Raw genomic sequence first — 19,508 nt, 5'->3', positions numbered from 1 at the left:
TGAAAACAGTTGCAATTTTAAAAAAAAAAATCCAGTATTACAATCTTCCATTCAAAAAAATACATTTGTCATATATCATATCAGACAATGCATATAGTCTGGTCTGAGATTGTGAGTGGTGGAATAAATTGTTGTAATCCAGGAGATTACCCCCCACCACACACACACACACACACACACACACACACACACACACACACACACTGTAATGACCTCAGCGGGACAGGCACGCGCATAGTTGCATGTATAATAGCTGTCCCAGTCTGGCGGTGACGCCACAGCCGGACGCTCCTTATTTGGCCAAGCCTCGCGCTCTTAGATCGGTAATATAACCAGGGCTTCAGACTAGTCAGACTAGAAGCGAGACGGAGAGATTTTACATTCGGCGGTCCGGTAGAGGACAGAGAGACAGAGAGACAGAGAGACAGGGAGACAGGGAGACAGGGAGAAGGAGATCTGGATCTGGGTGTCGGACAAACTCTGCATTCCCTGAGAACAACTGAAGCCGACATGGTGGAACTAAAAGCAGCAGCTCTATTACTTATTACCTTCTGTCTCTCCGCACACCCTGCCTCAGGTGAGTCCCAGCAGCTCGCGCGCTCGTCCTATTCATTAATTGATTGATTGATTGTCTACAATAATAATAATAATAATAATAATAATAATAATAATAATAATAATAATAATAATAATAATAATAATAACAATAATAATAACTTCATTTGGATAGCACCGTTAAAAAAACAATGGTTTACAAAGTGCTTTGACAGTGGAAATAAAGGATACACAATATATATATAGATATATATATATCTATATATATACACACACACACACACACACACACACACACACAGACACGCACACACACGCACATGCCCATAAATACACAACATTGTAACAGTGAAAAATGAAAAGATGGGTCACTTCTAAAGGACAGAAAACGAGACTAATAGAAAGAGGATAAAAAGACAGCATGACATAAAAGCAACTTTATAAAAGCAGCGGTGGAAAAGAATTCAGATCTTTTACTTCAGTAAAAGTACTAATACTGTACTGTAAAAATACTCTACAAAAGTCCTGCAATGAAAATGTTACTTGAGTAAATGTCTGTAAGTATCATCAAAAAATTTACTTAAAGTATTAAAAGTAAAGAACTCTCCTCCCATTGTAGTGTGTGTAAAGGATCCAACCAGCTGTGTGTTTAATGGTCTCATCATCTCAGCTGGACTTGTAGACCGTTATATTGTCGGCTAGTTTACTTTAGAATCAAACATCAGATTTTATAAACTACATGTGTTTTGTGTGCAGGAATCTTAATGTGTAAAGTAACTAGTAACTAAAGCTGTAACAGATGAATGTAGTGGAGTAACTAAAGTAACTAGTAACTAAAGCTGTAACAGACGAATGTAGTGGAGTAAAAAGTACAATAGTTCTCTCTGAAATAGTAGAAGTTGAAAGTGACATAAAAAGAGAAGGCTCAAGTAAAGTACAAGTACCTCAATATTTGGACTTAAGTAAAGTACTGGAGTAAATTCAACCTTATTAAGGAAAACTACATCATTTTGGAGTATTTTTCCCATTTTGGTTTTATTTTCAGCATCAATAGCAACGTGTCATTTCAGTGTAAAGTCAGGGTGATGCGGTGTGTGAGTAATAGTGTGTAACTGGTTAGTCTACATTATTAGATGGCAAAATCAGAAAGTGTGGAACGCGTAAGCAGTGCAGCAGGAGAAAATATGAGTACAACATTACTATGTATGGAGTAGTTATTAGGCTATATTGTTGCAACCAGAATATGTAAACACATGGCTTCACATGAACATCAGCATCAAGTCACACTCTGCCTTTCCTGACAACACTTCTCTTTACTATTACACTATTTTATTTGCCACAAATGCTTGTAGGCCTATATATTTGTTTATATGTATTGCTTCTCATTTTCTAGAGTTTGAAGTTGTTATGTAGAGACTTTTTTATTTTTATTTTTAGGTTATTCACTAGGGCTGGGACCTTATGCTTTTGTCCCGATTGGATTCTTTCGAGATACGTGGCTGCTGATTGGATTTGTATTGCTATTTTTCATTTATTGAGATTCTAGAAGTATTGCGATTTAGCTTTTCCTTCTTTGACAAAAGCAAAAGTTGAATCATACACTTCTAGAGACAATATATCATATAAAAACTAGTTGTTTTTCTAAGAAGAATGCACATCACATGTCAGTCAGTCAGTCTGACATTTATTTAATTTTTAAAGAAGAACATAACGTGTTTTCTGCTTTTTCTGCTTTCGCTCTGTTTTGCTGGAAACGGATATGATGTAGTCGCCGTCGGACACAATATTTAGGTGAACCATTTAAAAAAAGTAGAAAACGAGTCTAGGGAAAATAATTCCAAAATCGTCACAAAAAAATCACGACACGTACGATTTTTTTTTTTCCCACCCCTATTATTCACACTTTATTAAAAAACAACAGCAATAAGGATTGATTCAAGGCTGTGCAGAGGAGGTTAGAAGCCAAGAAGAGTCTTATTAAGATAGCATGGCTCTAAGTAACTACTGAAACCAAGCAGCAGTGAAAAGGAGAAGAGAATCCCAATCAGAAAGGAGTTTAGTGCCACAGTAACTTACACCTACGTTGGATTTGCCCTGGCGATCGGCGCATGCATGCACAAACAAACGTATTAAACATGAATAAGAAATAAACAATACATTCTTTTGATGATTTTTCAAGCAGCACAATCAGCAGGTGACTACAAGCTCTGCAGTCTACATTGTGATATGCTTCTAACCCTCTGTCTTTATACCAACATTGTCAGAAATATCATTATTTAAGAGTGTGTCCAATTATTTGTTGGCAATATTGGCTCGCTGTGTCCTTCACGTGTAATCCTATATTAAAGTCACGATTCCCTGCACTTTAACACTTTAACCCTTGTGTGGTGTTCGGGGTCTGTGGGACCTGTTTTCAATGTTTGCTAAAAGAAAAATGATGCTATTTATTATTTCTTCTAACTCAAACTCATTGGCCTTGGCTCATTTTCTGTGAAGAACATAAAAAACAACTTATTTTCAATGACTGCACATGGTACACCTCTCCCACACACACACACACATAACTATTACATATGAGGTGTCCGGGTCTACTGGACCCGAGTGTAATAATTGTGTAATAATTGTAGGTGCTATGAAACTTAACTGTGTCCTCCTCCTAACTGGGCCTGCTGTGTGTGTATGTGTGTGTCTATGTGTCTGTGCGTCTGTGTGTGTATCTGTGTGTCTGTATGTGTGCGTGTGTAGGTGTCTGTGTGGGGGAATGTTGTCTTTCTGCACCTGTTATTCCCACACAAAGTTACAAAATTGTTGCATTTTAAGCACTTTCACCTGTTCTGATTAAGTTCTCAGAAATAAGCACCAATAATGATCAAAAATCTTTTATTTTTTTACCTTTTTTATAATTGAATTTCCTTGTTTTCTCACAAAAACAGAAAATGATCATAAATGTGATCTCACAGGGGTAAATGGCAAATATGAACCATAAATGATGTATATATATCATTGGTAACTGAGCTAAAGTAAACATCTGTTAAGTAGTTTTACATAAATTGTTATGGCTGTGTTGATTTAAAAGCCTAATAATGTGGTGGGTCCACCAGACCCGGGAACATCGGCTGTGGAACAAAAATATGAACACCGCACAAGGGTTAATGTCCAGGACACTGTTACTGTAATAGCCAACAGAGAGAAGCCAGGATCGGGGTCACGTGATGCCGTCTGTTACAACCGGTGAGAAGCCGGAGCTGCCGAACTAGCTGGAGGCGAGACAGTGTATGCGAGACGCACACAGTTACACAATTCTCACCAGAAACTACAACGATTCAGGAAATAGTTGAGCCTGGCAGCTTTTTAATCCTCTGTGCAGAGTCAACTTGGAAACCAGGCCGATCCTCAGACTGTTGTTATCAAAACAGCTTTTCTCAGAACAAGACTAGATCGCAATCTAGAATATGGCTAGACCGCGCAGGGTCAATGTGCTACATTCCTCCAGGGATAGTCAGTCCATATATACATATACATATATATATATATATATATATATATATATATATATATATATAGGAGCAACACGATTCACTCAGAACTTCATTAACCCTCGTATTATGTTGAAACAAAATGACATTGATGATGTTACGGGTCAAAATTACCCGTACAGTGTAAATACACTCAAAACAAACCTTTCTTTACTCAAAACAAACATTTTTTTCCCCAAAACTATTTTTACCAATTATTTAGTGAAAATATTTCCGGTATACACTTGCATATTCCATGCATAGCTAAATTTGGCATCCTAGGATGCCCATATTTTGATGCCATACTTGGCAGGCTTGTTGGGCATTTACTGTCAGAAGGGACATCACCCCCTGAATGGAACAAGGCGTTCGTCTACAGTGACATGGGGACCGGGATTGTACAAGACAGGTAAAATTTCGACCCATTTATCCCATACATCTCTGATCGCAGCTAGTTTGTCTCTTTCACGTCGACCAGCTCTGGTGTTGCGGAAAATACATATGAGCTTTCGTGTGAATTGACTCCAACGACATTGTTGCTCGAAATATTGGCCTTCCACTCTCTTCATTCCACAGACTGGCAGTTGTTTCTCCCTTTGACTTGTACACTCCAGCTTACCAGGATTTCAATGTATGCATGCAAGTCAATCTGATCCAGTGGCTTCCATTTCTCTTGAAATACACCCCTCCCCTGCAGGGGCGGATCTACCTGGGTGGCATAGGGTGGCAAATGCCACCCTAAAAGAAAGCCTTGCCACCCCAGTTGGCAGCAACAAAATAAAATGATGCCAGAGCGGCAAGAGCCTGATTTGTTTAGAAAAAGAGTGGCGCAAAGCGAGGGAGCCAGGAGTCGCGAGGAAAGGAGACAACGAGGAGGAAAGAGGTCAAAACGGATTAACTATCTATCAAGAAATGAAATTATAATGAAAGCACAGTGCTAGCAGTTGCAATGCTGATTTTGAGATGATACAAATCAGGTTGAAGAACGTTATTTTGCTAACTATAGATATAATGTTACTGAGGTCTGACGTTTGTTCTGTGTGAAGTAGGCTAAAAAAGCTAATATTGATTCAACGTCTGTCAAGGAAAACATTGTAAAGTTACTTTGAATCTTACACAAATGAAGAGGTGCCATTTTGTAGTGTGTACATAGGCCTACTATTTCTCATCAAACTGGGATCAAATTCAGTATATATACGTCTGCCATATGTTGCCACCCCTCAAAAATTACTGCCCCCCTCTCGCCACCCCATGAATATTTTTCTAGACCCGCCCCTGCTTGCCTACAAGTTGGTCATGTCCAGTATGATCCTCTCTATTGGTTGGAATATGAAGAGATGAAATAATGATTGAATTTCATCAAGTAGTGTGGCAGAAAGGCTTGTGGGGCTTGGAGTCATTTTGATGACAGTCTGACCATTTTATGTTACCATCTTTAGCTGTCCAGGTCCCCTCTGTTGAGGATGATTGCTGCCCATTGTTTTCAGCTAATGTAGAGACTACACCAGACTGGTCCTCTGAATCCTCTTCATAGGAAAATTCTCAATCCGGATCGTCAATAGCATTGTCCTCGGTCTCTGAAAGATCCTCTGACTCTGAAATCTCTCCCTCTACATCACTATTACCATCAAAAATCTGTGCTAAAACTTCTTCAGTTGCAAATCTTTTGGAGCCCTTTTTGTAGTGTGCGTGTCAAAGAGATGACATTACAACAGTGAAGAGGACAAGCACGAGAAAGCTGCTCCTCCTTTACACACACACACGCACACATACACACACACATACACACACACACATATACACACACATACACACACACACATACACAAACACACACACACACACACACACACACAGAAACACACACACACCTGGTTCTAAATGGGTGTTGAAAGTCTCTGGGTCAAAATGACCCGCAACATCATCTTTGTATACAAACTCTGAACAGACATTCCACTACACATCAGTGTGTCCAGATTTAATGAACAAGTTCATGACCCTAAATGAGGAAATGTCATACAATTTCATGAAGAAAAATATAGATTAACCAGTATTTTGGTCAACACAAAAACGCAGATGGGTCAAATTGACCCTTAACATAATACGAGGGTTAAGCTCAGGGCTGCAACTAATGATTATTATTTTCTCAACTTAGTTTGGTCTATGAAATGTCAGAAAATAGTGAAGTGTTGATCAGTGTTTCCCAAAAAGCCCAAGATGACGTCCTCAAATGTCTCGTTTTGTCCCCAACTCAAAGATATTCAGCTTACTGTCACAGAGGAGAGAAGGAACTAGAATTCACATTTAAGGAGCTGACATCAGAGAATTTCTATTTCTTTTTCATAAAGAAATGACTCAAACTGATTCATTAAAATTGTTGGCGATTCATTTATTAGTTGACAACTAGTCACAACGTTTCACTTCCGGGAGCGTTCAGGTGCCGCCGGAAATTCCGCTGGATGTCCTTCTTTTCGGCCGGATGTCCGTCCCCTTCCTCTGTCTTTGTGTTGGCGTTCTAACCTGCGGTGGATTTGTGAGGACTATGGTTAACTGGTCCTCAGATCTCTGCAGGGTAAATCCAGACAGCTAGCTAGACTATCTGTCCAATCGGAGTTTTTCTCTCGCACGACTAAAACTACTTTAGGAACGTAAACGTTCCACCAAAACAAGTTCCTTCCAGAGGCTATTTTGCAGAGGCACCGTGGCTCCGTCCGCCACTTAGCACCGCCCATGACGATTGTGATTGGTTTAAAGAAATGCCAATAAACCAGAGCACGTTTTCCTCCCATCCCGGAATGCTGTGTGGACTAGCCAGACGGTCTGGCAATGCGAGACTTGTTGACAACTAATCGATTAATGTTTGCAGCTCTAATTCAGATCATCTCACCTTGTGAGCCTGATGAAGGGCTAAACACTCGGATTGTGTGATTTCTGGTTCTGCAGTACATGGAGTGTTTTTCTCCTTAATAAGTCAGTGTGATCACATGTCAAAGTTCTGTAAAGGACCACACTTATTAAGGTTTTATTCCATCAAAAGCACAGTTTAATGGGCTACATGTATAAGTGAATGTATCGGCAAAGATCAACTACTTTGATTGATTTCCTCACTATGTGACCTTGAACACCTCATATCAGGAACGGTATTTCACGCGGCCTCTTTCATTCGCAGGCTCCTATCCGCGAGCACAGAATGTCACTTGGAAATCCACCAACTTTAAAACCATTTTGACCTGGGAGCCCAAACCATCAGCTAATTACTCCTACACAGTGGAGTTCTACACGTAAGTACAGTACCTGCATCCCGACCCTTTCATTTCCAGCTTACCCACGCAGTCATCTGTTCCTCTCGAGGTCGTTGCGACGGAAGTGCGCTCCTCTCTGACACGCCCGCTCAGTAACCTTGAAGGAAAGATTATCGGCAGCCGCGCACGATAAGAATCCATTACTGATCCAGTGAAAGATTCAAGTGGAATGTTGATTTCAGAACAGAGGGATAGTGAAAAGTCACACAGACCGTAATGGTTCAATAAGAAGGAAAATGAAAGAGGCAAGAAGATTACAACTGAAGGCGAGGCTCTACGAGCAAAAACGGTGTCCTTTCTTTTTTTCATGCATTGGTCAATTTAGAGATTTGGGGCTATTTATCTTCCAGAACATCTAGTCTTTTTCAGGCTAGTGGAAAGAAAACATTTATTTGACTGCATTTTGTCTATTTTTGGTTTCATTCCTATCTGTGTTATAAAGGTTTAACAGATGTGGTGTTCATATATCACTCACAGCCTGATTTCTACAAAATGTTGCTCATAAAAACATGGAGAAAAATGATTCTTGATAGTATTTTCTGATTTATGGAGTGATAAAGAGAGATATACAAAATCCCCTCTGCAAAAACTGTTGACTCTAACATGTCAACAAATGAAGCAAGCATTTTGAACCTGGCTTCATTCAGTGTTAGCATTAGTTTATTGCCTCATTTGCATATTTAACGTACAATTTCCAAAAACTTGTGATACAAAAAAATGATTGTCTTAATGTCAGTAATGAACTGGGGACGTTAAACTCCCCTTAAACATCTGACAAACATCAATTACAAATGCCGTATCGATGCTCTCCTACATACTCTACTTTCACATCTAGACTTTTTTTTGCAACGGTGTATCCTGCTGTGATTAAATATTGCATTCTGACAGTAATGTGTTAATATTAAAATGTTCTGGTTTGAGCTGGTTTGACCGTGGAGATGCACGAAATATGCACTAGTCCAGAACACAGGACCTTCTTCCTGTATTTACTTTCTTGCTCCCGCCCCTAGACACATCCGACCAATAAGAGAAGTGAACATTCTTGCGGGATTTTTACTAACGCATTTTAGTACGCTTGGATTTTTTCCAGGTGTGACACAAACCCAACCAAGGGGAAATAACTAGGGATGTCCAGATCCCGATCACGTGATCGGAAATCGGGCCCGATCACGTGGTTTCAGACTCGATCGGAATTGGACGTTACCTCCTGATCAGGACTCGGATATATATGTATATATATTCTCATTATTTTTTAACACATCTATAGTTATGCGGTGGCACAGAGTTAGACCCTTTTGACTCCACACAGAAACAGCAACGTGTGCGGCATGACATCACTTTGTTGCAGAGACGCTATTGGTTAAATGTCGGCAAAGTAGAACACGGAAGCAGCTTGAAGCGGAAAGCGCGAGTATGTCTGCGGTCTGGAGGTGAATTAAATAAAAAATAAGTAACATCCTGGATCTGTTTTTTCGCTCTTCTTTATTCTTTTTTTTTTTAAGTATCGGATCAGGACTCGGTATCGGTAGATACTCAAAATCAAATGACTCGAACTCGAGGGCCAAAAAACCTGATCGAGACACCCTAGAAATAACTCCCAAGTTTACAAACTCAGCAACTGATTCGGACCAAAGCAAAAGAACTGTAGGTGTGAGAACTCCCTTAACGAGATCGACGCACACACCAACGCACAAGTATAAACTTCAGGCCACTTACGTAGGCTACGGCGAAGGCTCTGCGTGGAGCCTCCGCAGGAGCATAAATCAGCCCCTACAGCGACATAATGTAATCCATTTCCTTGTGTCTGAGCTTGTTTTGACACTCACCTGATTGCTTTGCCTCCATCATGTGTCGCAGGGTTAGCGGTGACAAACAGAGGAACCGCCACTGCATCCGCTCCCAATCCACAGCGTGCGATCTGTCCAGCTCTCTAACGGACCTGAATGCCTACTACACAGCTGACATCCTGTCTGAACCCCCGCTGGGGGCCACCTCGGACCTCGTGGAGTTCCCCCACACCAGCTCACCGCGATTCAGCCCCTACAAAGACAGTAGGTGCTTTTGATACAATGCGTTTCCTTTTTTTTGTGATTATCAATTTTTTTTTTATTATTCTTTCAACAAAACATACAACGCGCAAGTTGATTCCTTGTTGATTCCCCCCCCCTTCCGTCATCACCACCCACCCAGACAAACATCTAGAAAAGATGACACAGTAACTACAATATTCAAGACCATTCAACAATATAGTAACAAAATATATAATCTCACAACAAGCCCACTCCTGGATGGACAGCAGCCCTTCATTCTTCCATCCTCTTAAAAGAAGCTGGTGGCTATCATTAAATGAGTCTGGACCCAGGTTCTTATGTGCTTATCCATCCTGTTGAAAGAAACTATCAGTAGAAAGCTGCCCTTTAAAATGTTCAAAAATCAGCTAGTTTCAACATTTTCACACAACTTGCATTTTAATTCCATTTAGATGCACAAAGTCAAAGCTAACTTCAGTGTTAGTAAAAGTTATGAATGTGCATGTTTTTTTCATCCATTGCTCAGCTTAGACGGCTTAAGAACAGCCATTGAAGGAAGTGTTATCCCTTCAGTTTTAACATGTTTTAAAGGCTTATTCCAGTTTCTTACATCTTACGTCTTATTCTCTACGGGCCATAGTCTCTAAATGACTCAGTAAGTTCATTGCCGAACCTTGGGAACAAGGTGACCTCACGAAAAAAAAAGAGGCCAAGAAGGTCAAGAAACATGAGCAGTCAGGCGACCCAAAGAAAACAAAAGTGAACGGCAAAGTTATTACTCAAACTGTGGTAAACATCCATCAAGTTCACAGACCCAATTTGACCTGCTATTTCAAAGATTATATTTATTGGCATAGCTAACACCAGTCTCCAGGCTCCTTGTGTTTTCACCTGCAAGTTTCTGATGCCAAGTTGAACAAAGCCTCAGTAATCTAACTGGAAACCTGCTCTCTGTCAGCAAAGGAAAAAATGGAAACAACAGTATTTTCCTTTTCAGTAATCAGACATGGAGAAACAGTTTTCTGCATACAAAGAACTCCTGTTCCTGACTATGTAACTTATCAGAGGGGAAGAAACAGTTTTTATGGGGTGAGATTTTGGTCCTGATGGACCGCAGCTTCTGCCAGAGGGAGTCTGTGTTTGGGGTGAGACGGGTCGGCTACAGTCTTCACCTTCTCAGCAGAGCGGATGATAAGCTGCAAGGTCTGCCCTTGCAGCTTATCATCCATGCATTTATCTTTATATTCAGAGACACATGCGCCGGTGAACTCTCTGTCTGCCAGTATACTGTACAAACCTCTGATCCCGTTGTCCCACCCTCCACAGCTGATATAGGCAGACCTGACTTCAAGCTGGAGGTGAGCGAAGACAAAAAGAAGATCACCCTGTACGTCACTGACCCACTCACCGCCTTGTTCAAAGACGGCCGCCAGCTGAACATCAGGGACGCCTTCTCCGATCAGCTGCAGTATAAAGTCACCTACGTGAAAAATAAGAGCAGCGGCAAGGTGAGTAACGGCACACGTAGAAATGTCGGCTTCAAACACACAGGAATGAGACGATGTTTCATGCTCCCCTTCTGTGTTTGTCCGCAGAAAGTGAACACCTCTAAGACCAACGTGATAGAGCTGAGCGGTCTGGACCAAGGGCAGAGCTACTGCTTCAACGTCCAGGCTTACATTCCCAGCCGCAGCGTCGACAAGCAGCTGGGAGAGATGAGCCAGACGCAGTGCTCCAACGAAGACAACCCGTCCATCTTTGAAGGTGAGGAGTCCTGCTTCTTATTGGGCATGGCCCGATTACCGGTTTCAAGGTATACAGCGGTTTAGTCTACATTCATGAACTTCCACTTCCGGGATTGCTCCGTTGCCGCCGGAAATTCCACCGGATGTCCTTCTTTTCAGCCCGGATGTCCGTCGCCTTCCTCTTTCTTTGCGTTGGCGTTCTAAACTCCGGTTGATACAGTAGAATAACATTTAAAAACCATGACGTTAAAAGCGAGCCAGGCACCGCTAAAGCTGAATCGCCCCTGGTGCAGTGACTTTCAAAATAAAATACATTCTTGTTGTTTTGTACCCAGAAATGTCAAAATAATACATTTTAAAGCTGTAATTGCAATACTGCAAAAAAGAGTGAAACTGTGATATATTTTTGCCAAAGGTTATTGTTACGTCAGAGTCTCATACCAGCCCGTGCCTAGTTCTCATAGAGGCTGCAAACAGGAAAACTGGAAGGGGAAGTTATTCAGTTACGCCCTCCCTGAGTGTACAAACTGTCCCGACATAAGACATACAAGTAAAAACCTGTGTAAATACCAAGTAATGACACACCGGCTGTTTGCCAGGTACTTCTATGACACAGCAATATTAAAGTGCTGAAACTCCATAGTTTTGGTGCTGTTTATTTTATTACTAAAGGAACTTCCACACGAGTCAGAATTTAAGTGCGAGATATTTGCATGAAACCAAGAAGGCGGTTAAAATCCTTATGTTTTGAGCGCTTCTCGCACACCAGGGATGTCATTTTAAAGTTAAACTGAGCAGTGGATGAAAAAACATGCACATTCATTACTTAGGAAAACACTGAAGTTAGCTTTGACTTTGTGCATCTTAATGGAATTTAAATGCAAATTGTGCGAAAATGCTGGAAACAAGCTGATAGCTGATAGAGTTGGATTTTTGGTATTGTAGTGTGTGTGTGTGTGTCTGTGCATGTGTGAGGCAGTGCCAAGCTTATTAACAGCAGTCAAGCTCAAGGTACCTGCCCTGGATAAATAAAACGGTCGGCTGGTTTGTTTTGTGTGTCTCTTTGGAGTATATGAACAGGATCATAGTGGTGTTCAGCTGGCTCTAGACCACGTGTCAAACTCAAGCCCCGCGGGCCAAATCCAGACCCTCGCAGACTTTGATCTGGTCCGCATATCAATTTAGGATCCCAATAAAGTTTGGCCCACCTAAGGCCTAAAGCCTTTATACCTTTTTTGCGTCCAGTGGATAGCACTGTGGCTTCACAGCAAGAAGGTTCCGGGTTTGAATCTGTGTGGAGTTTGCATCTTCTCCCCATGTCTGCATGGGTTTCCTCCGGGTGCTCTGGTTTCCCCCACCATCAAAAACATGTCCATTAAGTTCTCTGGCCCTTGGGGTCCCGAACCCCCTGTTGAAGATCTCTGCTCCCCATGAAATCTTTTTGCTTAAGAGATCAGAGTGCTCAGTCCCTTTAACAAGCCTGCCATTAGGCGTGAGCTGAGGCTCAACATCACATTGGTTTGAAGATATAACTAAGTTACTGATGTCAGACTAACGGAGGTCATGTGATGGATGGTCAGGCAGCAGATTAGGAGATTAGATTTCCATCTTTGCCCCGAGACGGACGGATCGATGAGGCATACTTGCTTCCTCCTCTCAGCACCAGGCGCGTCGGTTGGGATTTCTTAAAAAAAGACTGAGATTCTTTTTCGGAAATCAAACAGCACCCTCTTGTGAAAGCAATGCGCAATTCTATCTCTGTGGCGTATTCCTGAAACACACACACACACACACACACACACACACACACAACCCCCCCCAACGCATCTCTCAGAGGATGATGGGAAGTTGGGATGAAGCTGTGACTCACATCTCTTTGTTTGGATTATAGAAAATGTGCGTTGTGTGTTGTGTGTGTGTGTGTGTGTTTGTGTGTGTCTGTGTGTGTGCCAGTTAAATCAGCTACTGTCCATTGCTGACCTGCCTGAACGTGTGTCTAAACGACGTGTATAAGGGCTGCACGATATGAGGAAAATATGCGATAACGTTGTTGAATATCGCGATAAATATATTCATGAATAAACAGATATTAAAGGCTACTAAGTTTTGCATTTCAGTTGCTTTTTAGTATTCTGCCTGCCCCCGTAAAAATGAAAACAATTGAAAGGAAATCTTTTCCAGCAATGTTCTTGGACAAATTAAACATTAAATTGAATATAAAAGGCACCACTAAAAAAAGAATGACACTTACATTTTAAAAGTCCCATGACATGGTGCTCTTTGGATGCTTTTATATAGACCTTAGTGGTCCCCTAATACTGTATCTGAAGTCTGTTTTATAAAGACCTTAGTGGTCCCCTAATACTGTATCTGAAGTCTCTTTTATATAGACCTTAGTGGTCCCCTAATACTGTATCTGAAGTCTCTTTTATAAAGACCTTAGTGGTCCCCTAATATTGTATCTGAAGTCTGTTTTATAAAGACCTTAGTGGTCCCCTAATACTGTATCTGAAGTCTGTTTTATAAAGACCTTAGTGGTCCCCTAATACTGTATCTGAAGTCTCTTTTATATAGACCTTAGTGGTCCCCTAATACTGTATCTGAAGTCTCTTTTAAATAGACCTTAGTGGTCCACTAATACTGTATCTGAAGTCTCTTTTATATAGACCTTAGTGGTCCCCTAATACTGTATCTGAAGTCTCTTTTATATAGACCTTAGTGGCCCCTAATACTGTATCTGAAGTCTCTTCTATATAGACCTTAGTGGTCCCCTAATACTGTATCTGAAGTCTCTTTTATATAGGCCTTAGTGGTCCCCTAATACTGTATCTGAAGTCTCTTTTATATAGACCTTAGTGGTCCCCTAATACTGTATCTGAAGTCTCTTATTTGATATAACCTTAGTGGTCCCCTAATACTGTATCTGAAGTCTCTTTTATATAATAGACCTTAGTGGTCCCCTAATACTGTATCTGAAGTCTCTTTTTAAATAGACCTTAGTGGTCCACTAATACTGTATCTGAAGTCTCTTTTATATAGGCCTTAGTGGTCCCCTAATACTGTATCTGAAGTCTCTTTTATATAGACCTTAGTGGTCCACTAATACTGTATCTGAAGTCTCTTTTATATAGGCCTTAGTGGTCCCCTAATACTGAATCTGAAGTCTCTTTTATATAGACCTTAGTGGTCCCCTAATACTGTATCTGAAGTCTCTTTTATATAGACCTTAGTGGTCCCCTAATACTGTATCTGAAGTCTCTTTTATATAGACCTTAGTGGTCCCCTAATACTGTATCTGAAACTCTTTTATATAAACCTTAGTGGTCCCCTAATACTGTATCTGAAGTCTCTTTTATATAGACCTTAGTGGTCCCCTAATACTGTATCTGAAGTCTCTTTTATATAAACCTTAGTGGTCCCCTAATACTGTATCTGAAGTCTCTTTTATATAGACCTTAGTGGTCCCCTAATACTGTATCTGAAGTCTCTTTTATATAGACCTTAGTGGTCCCCTAATACTGTATCTGAAGTCTCTTTTATATAGACCTTAGTGGTCCCCTAATACTGTATCTGAAGTCTCTTTTATATAGACCTTAGTGGTCCCTAATACTGTATCTGAAGTCTCTTTTATATAGACCTTAGTGGTCCCCTAATACTGTATCTGAAGTCTCTTTTATATAGACCTTAGTGGTCCCCTAATACTGTATCTGAAGTCTCTTTTATATAGACCTTAGTGGTCCCCTAATGCTGTATCTGAAGTCTCTTTTATATAGACCTTAGTGGTCCCCTAATACTGTATCTGAAGTCTCTTTTTATATAGACCTTAGTGGTCCCCTAATACTGTATCTGAAGTCTCTTTTATATAGACCTTAGTGGTCCCCTAATACTGGATCTGATGTCTCTTTTATATAGACCTTAGTGGTCCCCTAATACTGTATCTGAAGTCTCTTTTATATAGACCTTAGTGGTCCCCTAATACTGGATCTGATGTCTCTTTTATATAGACCTTAGTGGTCCCCTAATACTGTATCTGAAGTCTCTTTTATATAGACCTTAGTGGTGTGTGTGTGTGTGTGTTTGTGTGTGTGGGTGTGTGTGTGTGTGTGTGTGTGAGCGGCATTGGCAAAGCTTATTAACAGTAGTCAAGCTCAAGGTACCTACCCTGGATAAATAAAACGGTCGGCTGGTTTGTTTTGTGTGTCTCTTTGGAGCAACTTTTAACAGAAGACATTAGGCGGTCTTTGTCAGAGCTAATTCTTTGAAGATGGGGTTGGTGTTTCCGGTCCTAACACTGACCTTATAGGGTAACATTGGTTAGTTTTCAACCTGTACCCTATATTCCCATGTTTTTTTGTGTCCAAGAGACTGACTGGAGCAACATTTTCTTTGCTGCAAGTAAGACAACTCCTCCACTCCTCCCCAACAGTTCAGAGCAGCTACAGGACCGATTGCGTTGAAATCGGATGTGGTTATTCATAGTCACTGATATTGTGAAGCCCCTGGCCTTTCCTCCTATTACTTACACAAGAGAAGGATTTCAATCTAATGGCATTTTTTGGAGCATATTCATTTTCCCAGGGAAGGAACTTGTTCCATTCTGGATACTTTTCTCTTTGCTCCACCCTCAGTACAGAACCTCAACTTTGCACACACATTTGATTGCAAGGACATATAAAATTCTTATATTCTGTTTTTCTTATAGCAAACAAATCCCATGTGCAGACCCAAACCAACAATGGTCGTACCTACTGACAAGTGTTGTGTGTGTGTGTGTGTGTGTATTCAAAGCCTGATATATCTCAGTCCTCTGTGCCATAGAGCGCCATTGTTGTCCAGAAACTATTTAAAGTGCTCATATTATCCTCATTTTCAGGTTCATAATTGTAATTTACAGGTTATATCAGAATAGGTTTACATGGTTTAATAAAAAAAAGCACCATATTTTTGTTGTACTGCAAGTAGCTGCAGCTCCTCTTTTCACCCTGTGTGTTGAGCTCTCTGTTTTAGCTACAGAGTGAGGCATCTCACTTCTGTTCCATCTTTGTTGGGAGTCGCACATGCTCAGTACCTAGGTAAGGACTACTAGCCAGTCAGAAACAGAGTATGAGGGCATGCCTTGACAGTAGCTAGGTAAGGACTACTAGCCAGTCAGATGCAGAGTATGAGGGTGTGCCCTGACAGTAGCTAGGTAAGGACTACTAGCCAGTCAGATGCAGAGTATGAGGGCGTGCCCTGACAGTACCTAGGTAAGGACTACTAGCCAGTCAGAAGCAGAGTATGAGGGTGTGCCCTGACAGTACCTAGGTAAGGACTACTAGCCAGTCAGAAGCAGAGTATGAGGGCGTGCCCTGACAGTACCTAGGTAAGGACTACTAGCCAGTCAGAAGCAGAGTATGAGGGCGTGCCCTGACAGTAGCTAGGTAAGGACTACTAGCCAGTCAGAGGCAGAGTATGAGGGCGTGCCCTGACAGTAGCTAGGTAAGGACTACTAGCCAGTCAGAAGCAGAGTATGAGGGCGTGCCCTGACAGTACCTAGGTAAGGACTACTAGCCAGTCAGAAGCAGAGTATGAGGGCGTGCCATGCTAGCAGCTAGGTGAGCATTATAACGTGTGTTCCAAAGTGACCACGTTTGTCTCTGAAGTAAAGGCTGGACTACAATAGAGCTGTTTGGAGCAGTTGGTGAACAGTGTTTTCTGTTGGAGATGGTAAGTCCCTTTGGGGGGGACTTTGGGCTTTTTCACTTTGTAAACCTATAATGTGCACAAAAGAAGATATATAACACTAAAGGAAAGGGAAAAAGCCAAAAAGCATAATATGAGCACTATAAAACTTTTCAGCAAGCCACACTGTTGCCATCAACACACTGACATTGACTCAGTCCAAAAATACTCACTAACACTCTGTTATATAAATTTCCTCCCGTTTACGTAATGTTTGATAAAAAATGACGTCCAGTTGTTATCGGAAATTACTGAGCTTTTTTTGGAAAAATTAAACAATATATTGTGACCTGTTTTTTTTTTCTCCAAGATTTGGGGGTGAGCTGCTGACATAGGCGTGATTCCCAGGGGGGTTACATTCTCTACTACCTTTTGATGTAAAGTAAATATCATTAACCCTCCTGTCCTCGGGTCACATTTTAACCAAACTGTTTCTGTATCAGAAATTTGGGTTTCTTTCAACCAAAATTGTGAAAAACAATATCGTGGATGGTTCCATGCACCGTTCTTCACAAATAAAATAAATGATCAGTTCACTACTGTCATTGAATTTGGGTGTTTAATTCAATTTTGAAGCATTTGAAAAGAAATGGATAAAAGAACGTTGAAAAAGTGACAAAAATGTCAGAAAAATCTCCAAAACGTGGAAAACCATCGACCAACACGTCGTAAAGTTACAAAATTGTCAAGTGTCCAAAAAGACGACCATAAAGTTTTCATTTGAAATTTTGACCCAGAAAAAAAAAAAAAAACTGTAAAAGTTGCATGGTCTATGGGAATACAACACCAGGGTTAACGTGAGGTCTTGTTTTTGTGTTCCACAGTGTACTCGGTGGGCGTGGTCGCCGCGGCCATCTTCCTCGTCCTGCTGCTGATAGGCCTCGTCATCGCCGTCACCGTGATCTGCTGCAAGCGCAGGAAGAATGCTCTGAAGAGTGGGAAAGAAGGAATGCCACTACGCGATGTATAGACACACAGACAGACAGACATTGTTTTTTACACAAAAGTATGTTGAACGTTAGAATACATATCGAGTATGTAGTGCAGAGGATGAGATTTCGGAGACACCGACAGACAGACAGACAGACACATTGTTTTTTTACACAAAAGTATGTTGAACGTTAGAATACATATCGAGTATGTAGTGCAGAGGATGAGATTTCGGACGCAACCCAGATCTTGTCCCAACATTCCTCAGCCAAACACTGGAATCAAATGCTTTCTTTAGTTTCTGTGAAACTGCCTCTGAATATGTCAGACATTCTTTATTATTTTTTGTTATCATTTCATGCTGCAGAAAAAGAGACTTTAGGAAAACACTGTTTGAACACTCCTGCTGTACACACTAGTCATGTTGCTGAAGCTGTAATATTCCACACCTTGTCTTTTTATATATTTGGTGAGTGGTACCTCCTCTGATGGCTGTAGATAATCACTACCTTTTATTTATTTGTCATTTTATAGTGTATTTTATAACTTGAAATTACTTGATCACATGATTTTTTTGGGAGACTGGTGAAATCAACACCCTAGCATACATTATTTTTGTAAGTGATGCTTAATTTATTGTGTATATTTGAGATTAACATATTTGTAGGATGTACGATGTCATGTTTTGGCTATTTTATACTTCAGATGGTTGCACATCATTTTATTACGTGGTGAAATGTAGTAATAAATATTTTACAGAACACAAGCATTTCTATTTCTACTGTCAGTACTTTTTTTTTTCGATGTCTCTGAAGCTTTTCCTCAAGTTTTTCCGATGTTTTTAACAACGTTTTTGTCGATGCTGCTGCGCTTTTTTGAAGTTTGTTGTTTTTTTTCCCCCCCAAGTTTTTGAAGCTTTTTCTGAAATCTGTCACTTTTTTCAACGTTCTTTTAGAAAGAAAAACAATTTCAAATGCTACAAAATTGAATTAAACACCCCAATTCAATCAGAGTAGTGAACTGATGATTTATTTTACTGGTGAAGAGCGGCGCCTGGAACCATCCACGTTATTTATTTTGACAATGTGGTTGAAAGGAACCCAAATTTCTGATGTGGAAACTTTTTGAAAACGGGTCAAATTTGACCCGAGGACAAGAGGAGGGTTAAATGATGACGCTCAAGTCAAACTGGACGTTGAGAAATCATATTTTATACTACTTTCTTTTGTATTTTGGCAAACCCGTAAAAACATCACATTAGGGCTTGTACGTTAAAATGACATGAATTGAAAACATGTCCGTGTAGTTCTCATTTGTGTCAGCCGAAGCAGAGTCTGAGCATGTGTTGAATTCCCAGCGTTCTTTTCTACAGTGAGTTGGCCTTTAATAACAGACATCAAGTTCTCAATGCAGAACTCTCCTCCCATTGTAGTATGTGTAAAGGATCCAACCAGTTGTGTCTTTAATGGTCTCATCATCTCAGCTGGACTTGTAGCCGTTATATTGTCGGCTAGTTTACTTTAGAATCAAACATCAGATTTTATAAACTACATGTGTTTAGTGTGCAGGAATCTGAATGTGTAAAGTAACTAGTAACTAAAGCTGTAACAGATGAATGTAGCGGAGTAAAAAGTACAATATTTCTCTCTGAAATGTAGCGGAGTAGAAGTAGAAAGTGGCGTGAAAAGAAAAGACTCAAGTAAAGTACAA

At 40.6% G+C, this 19,508-nt stretch overlaps 1 protein-coding gene across 1 annotated transcript; it reads left to right on the top strand.

The window, feature by feature from the left end:
- The first annotated feature begins 324 nt into the window (after positions 1 to 324).
- f3a (coagulation factor IIIa) lies at positions 325 to 18,567 on the top strand. Its single transcript, XM_039790373.1, has 6 exons — positions 325 to 577; positions 7,240 to 7,351; positions 9,230 to 9,423; positions 10,729 to 10,910; positions 10,998 to 11,166; positions 17,693 to 18,567. The coding sequence occupies exons 1-6, from the start codon at positions 511 to 513 to the stop codon at positions 17,836 to 17,838; spliced, it is 870 nt and encodes a 289-aa protein (XP_039646307.1). The 5' UTR covers positions 325 to 510; the 3' UTR covers positions 17,839 to 18,567.
- Positions 18,568 to 19,508: the final 941 nt, after the last annotated feature.

Source organism: Perca fluviatilis, chromosome 22 (assembly GCF_010015445.1).
Source record: "Perca fluviatilis chromosome 22, GENO_Pfluv_1.0, whole genome shotgun sequence".
Lineage (NCBI taxonomy): Eukaryota > Metazoa > Chordata > Actinopteri > Perciformes > Percidae > Perca > Perca fluviatilis.
This window is presented reverse-complemented; position numbering and strand designations above follow the sequence as displayed.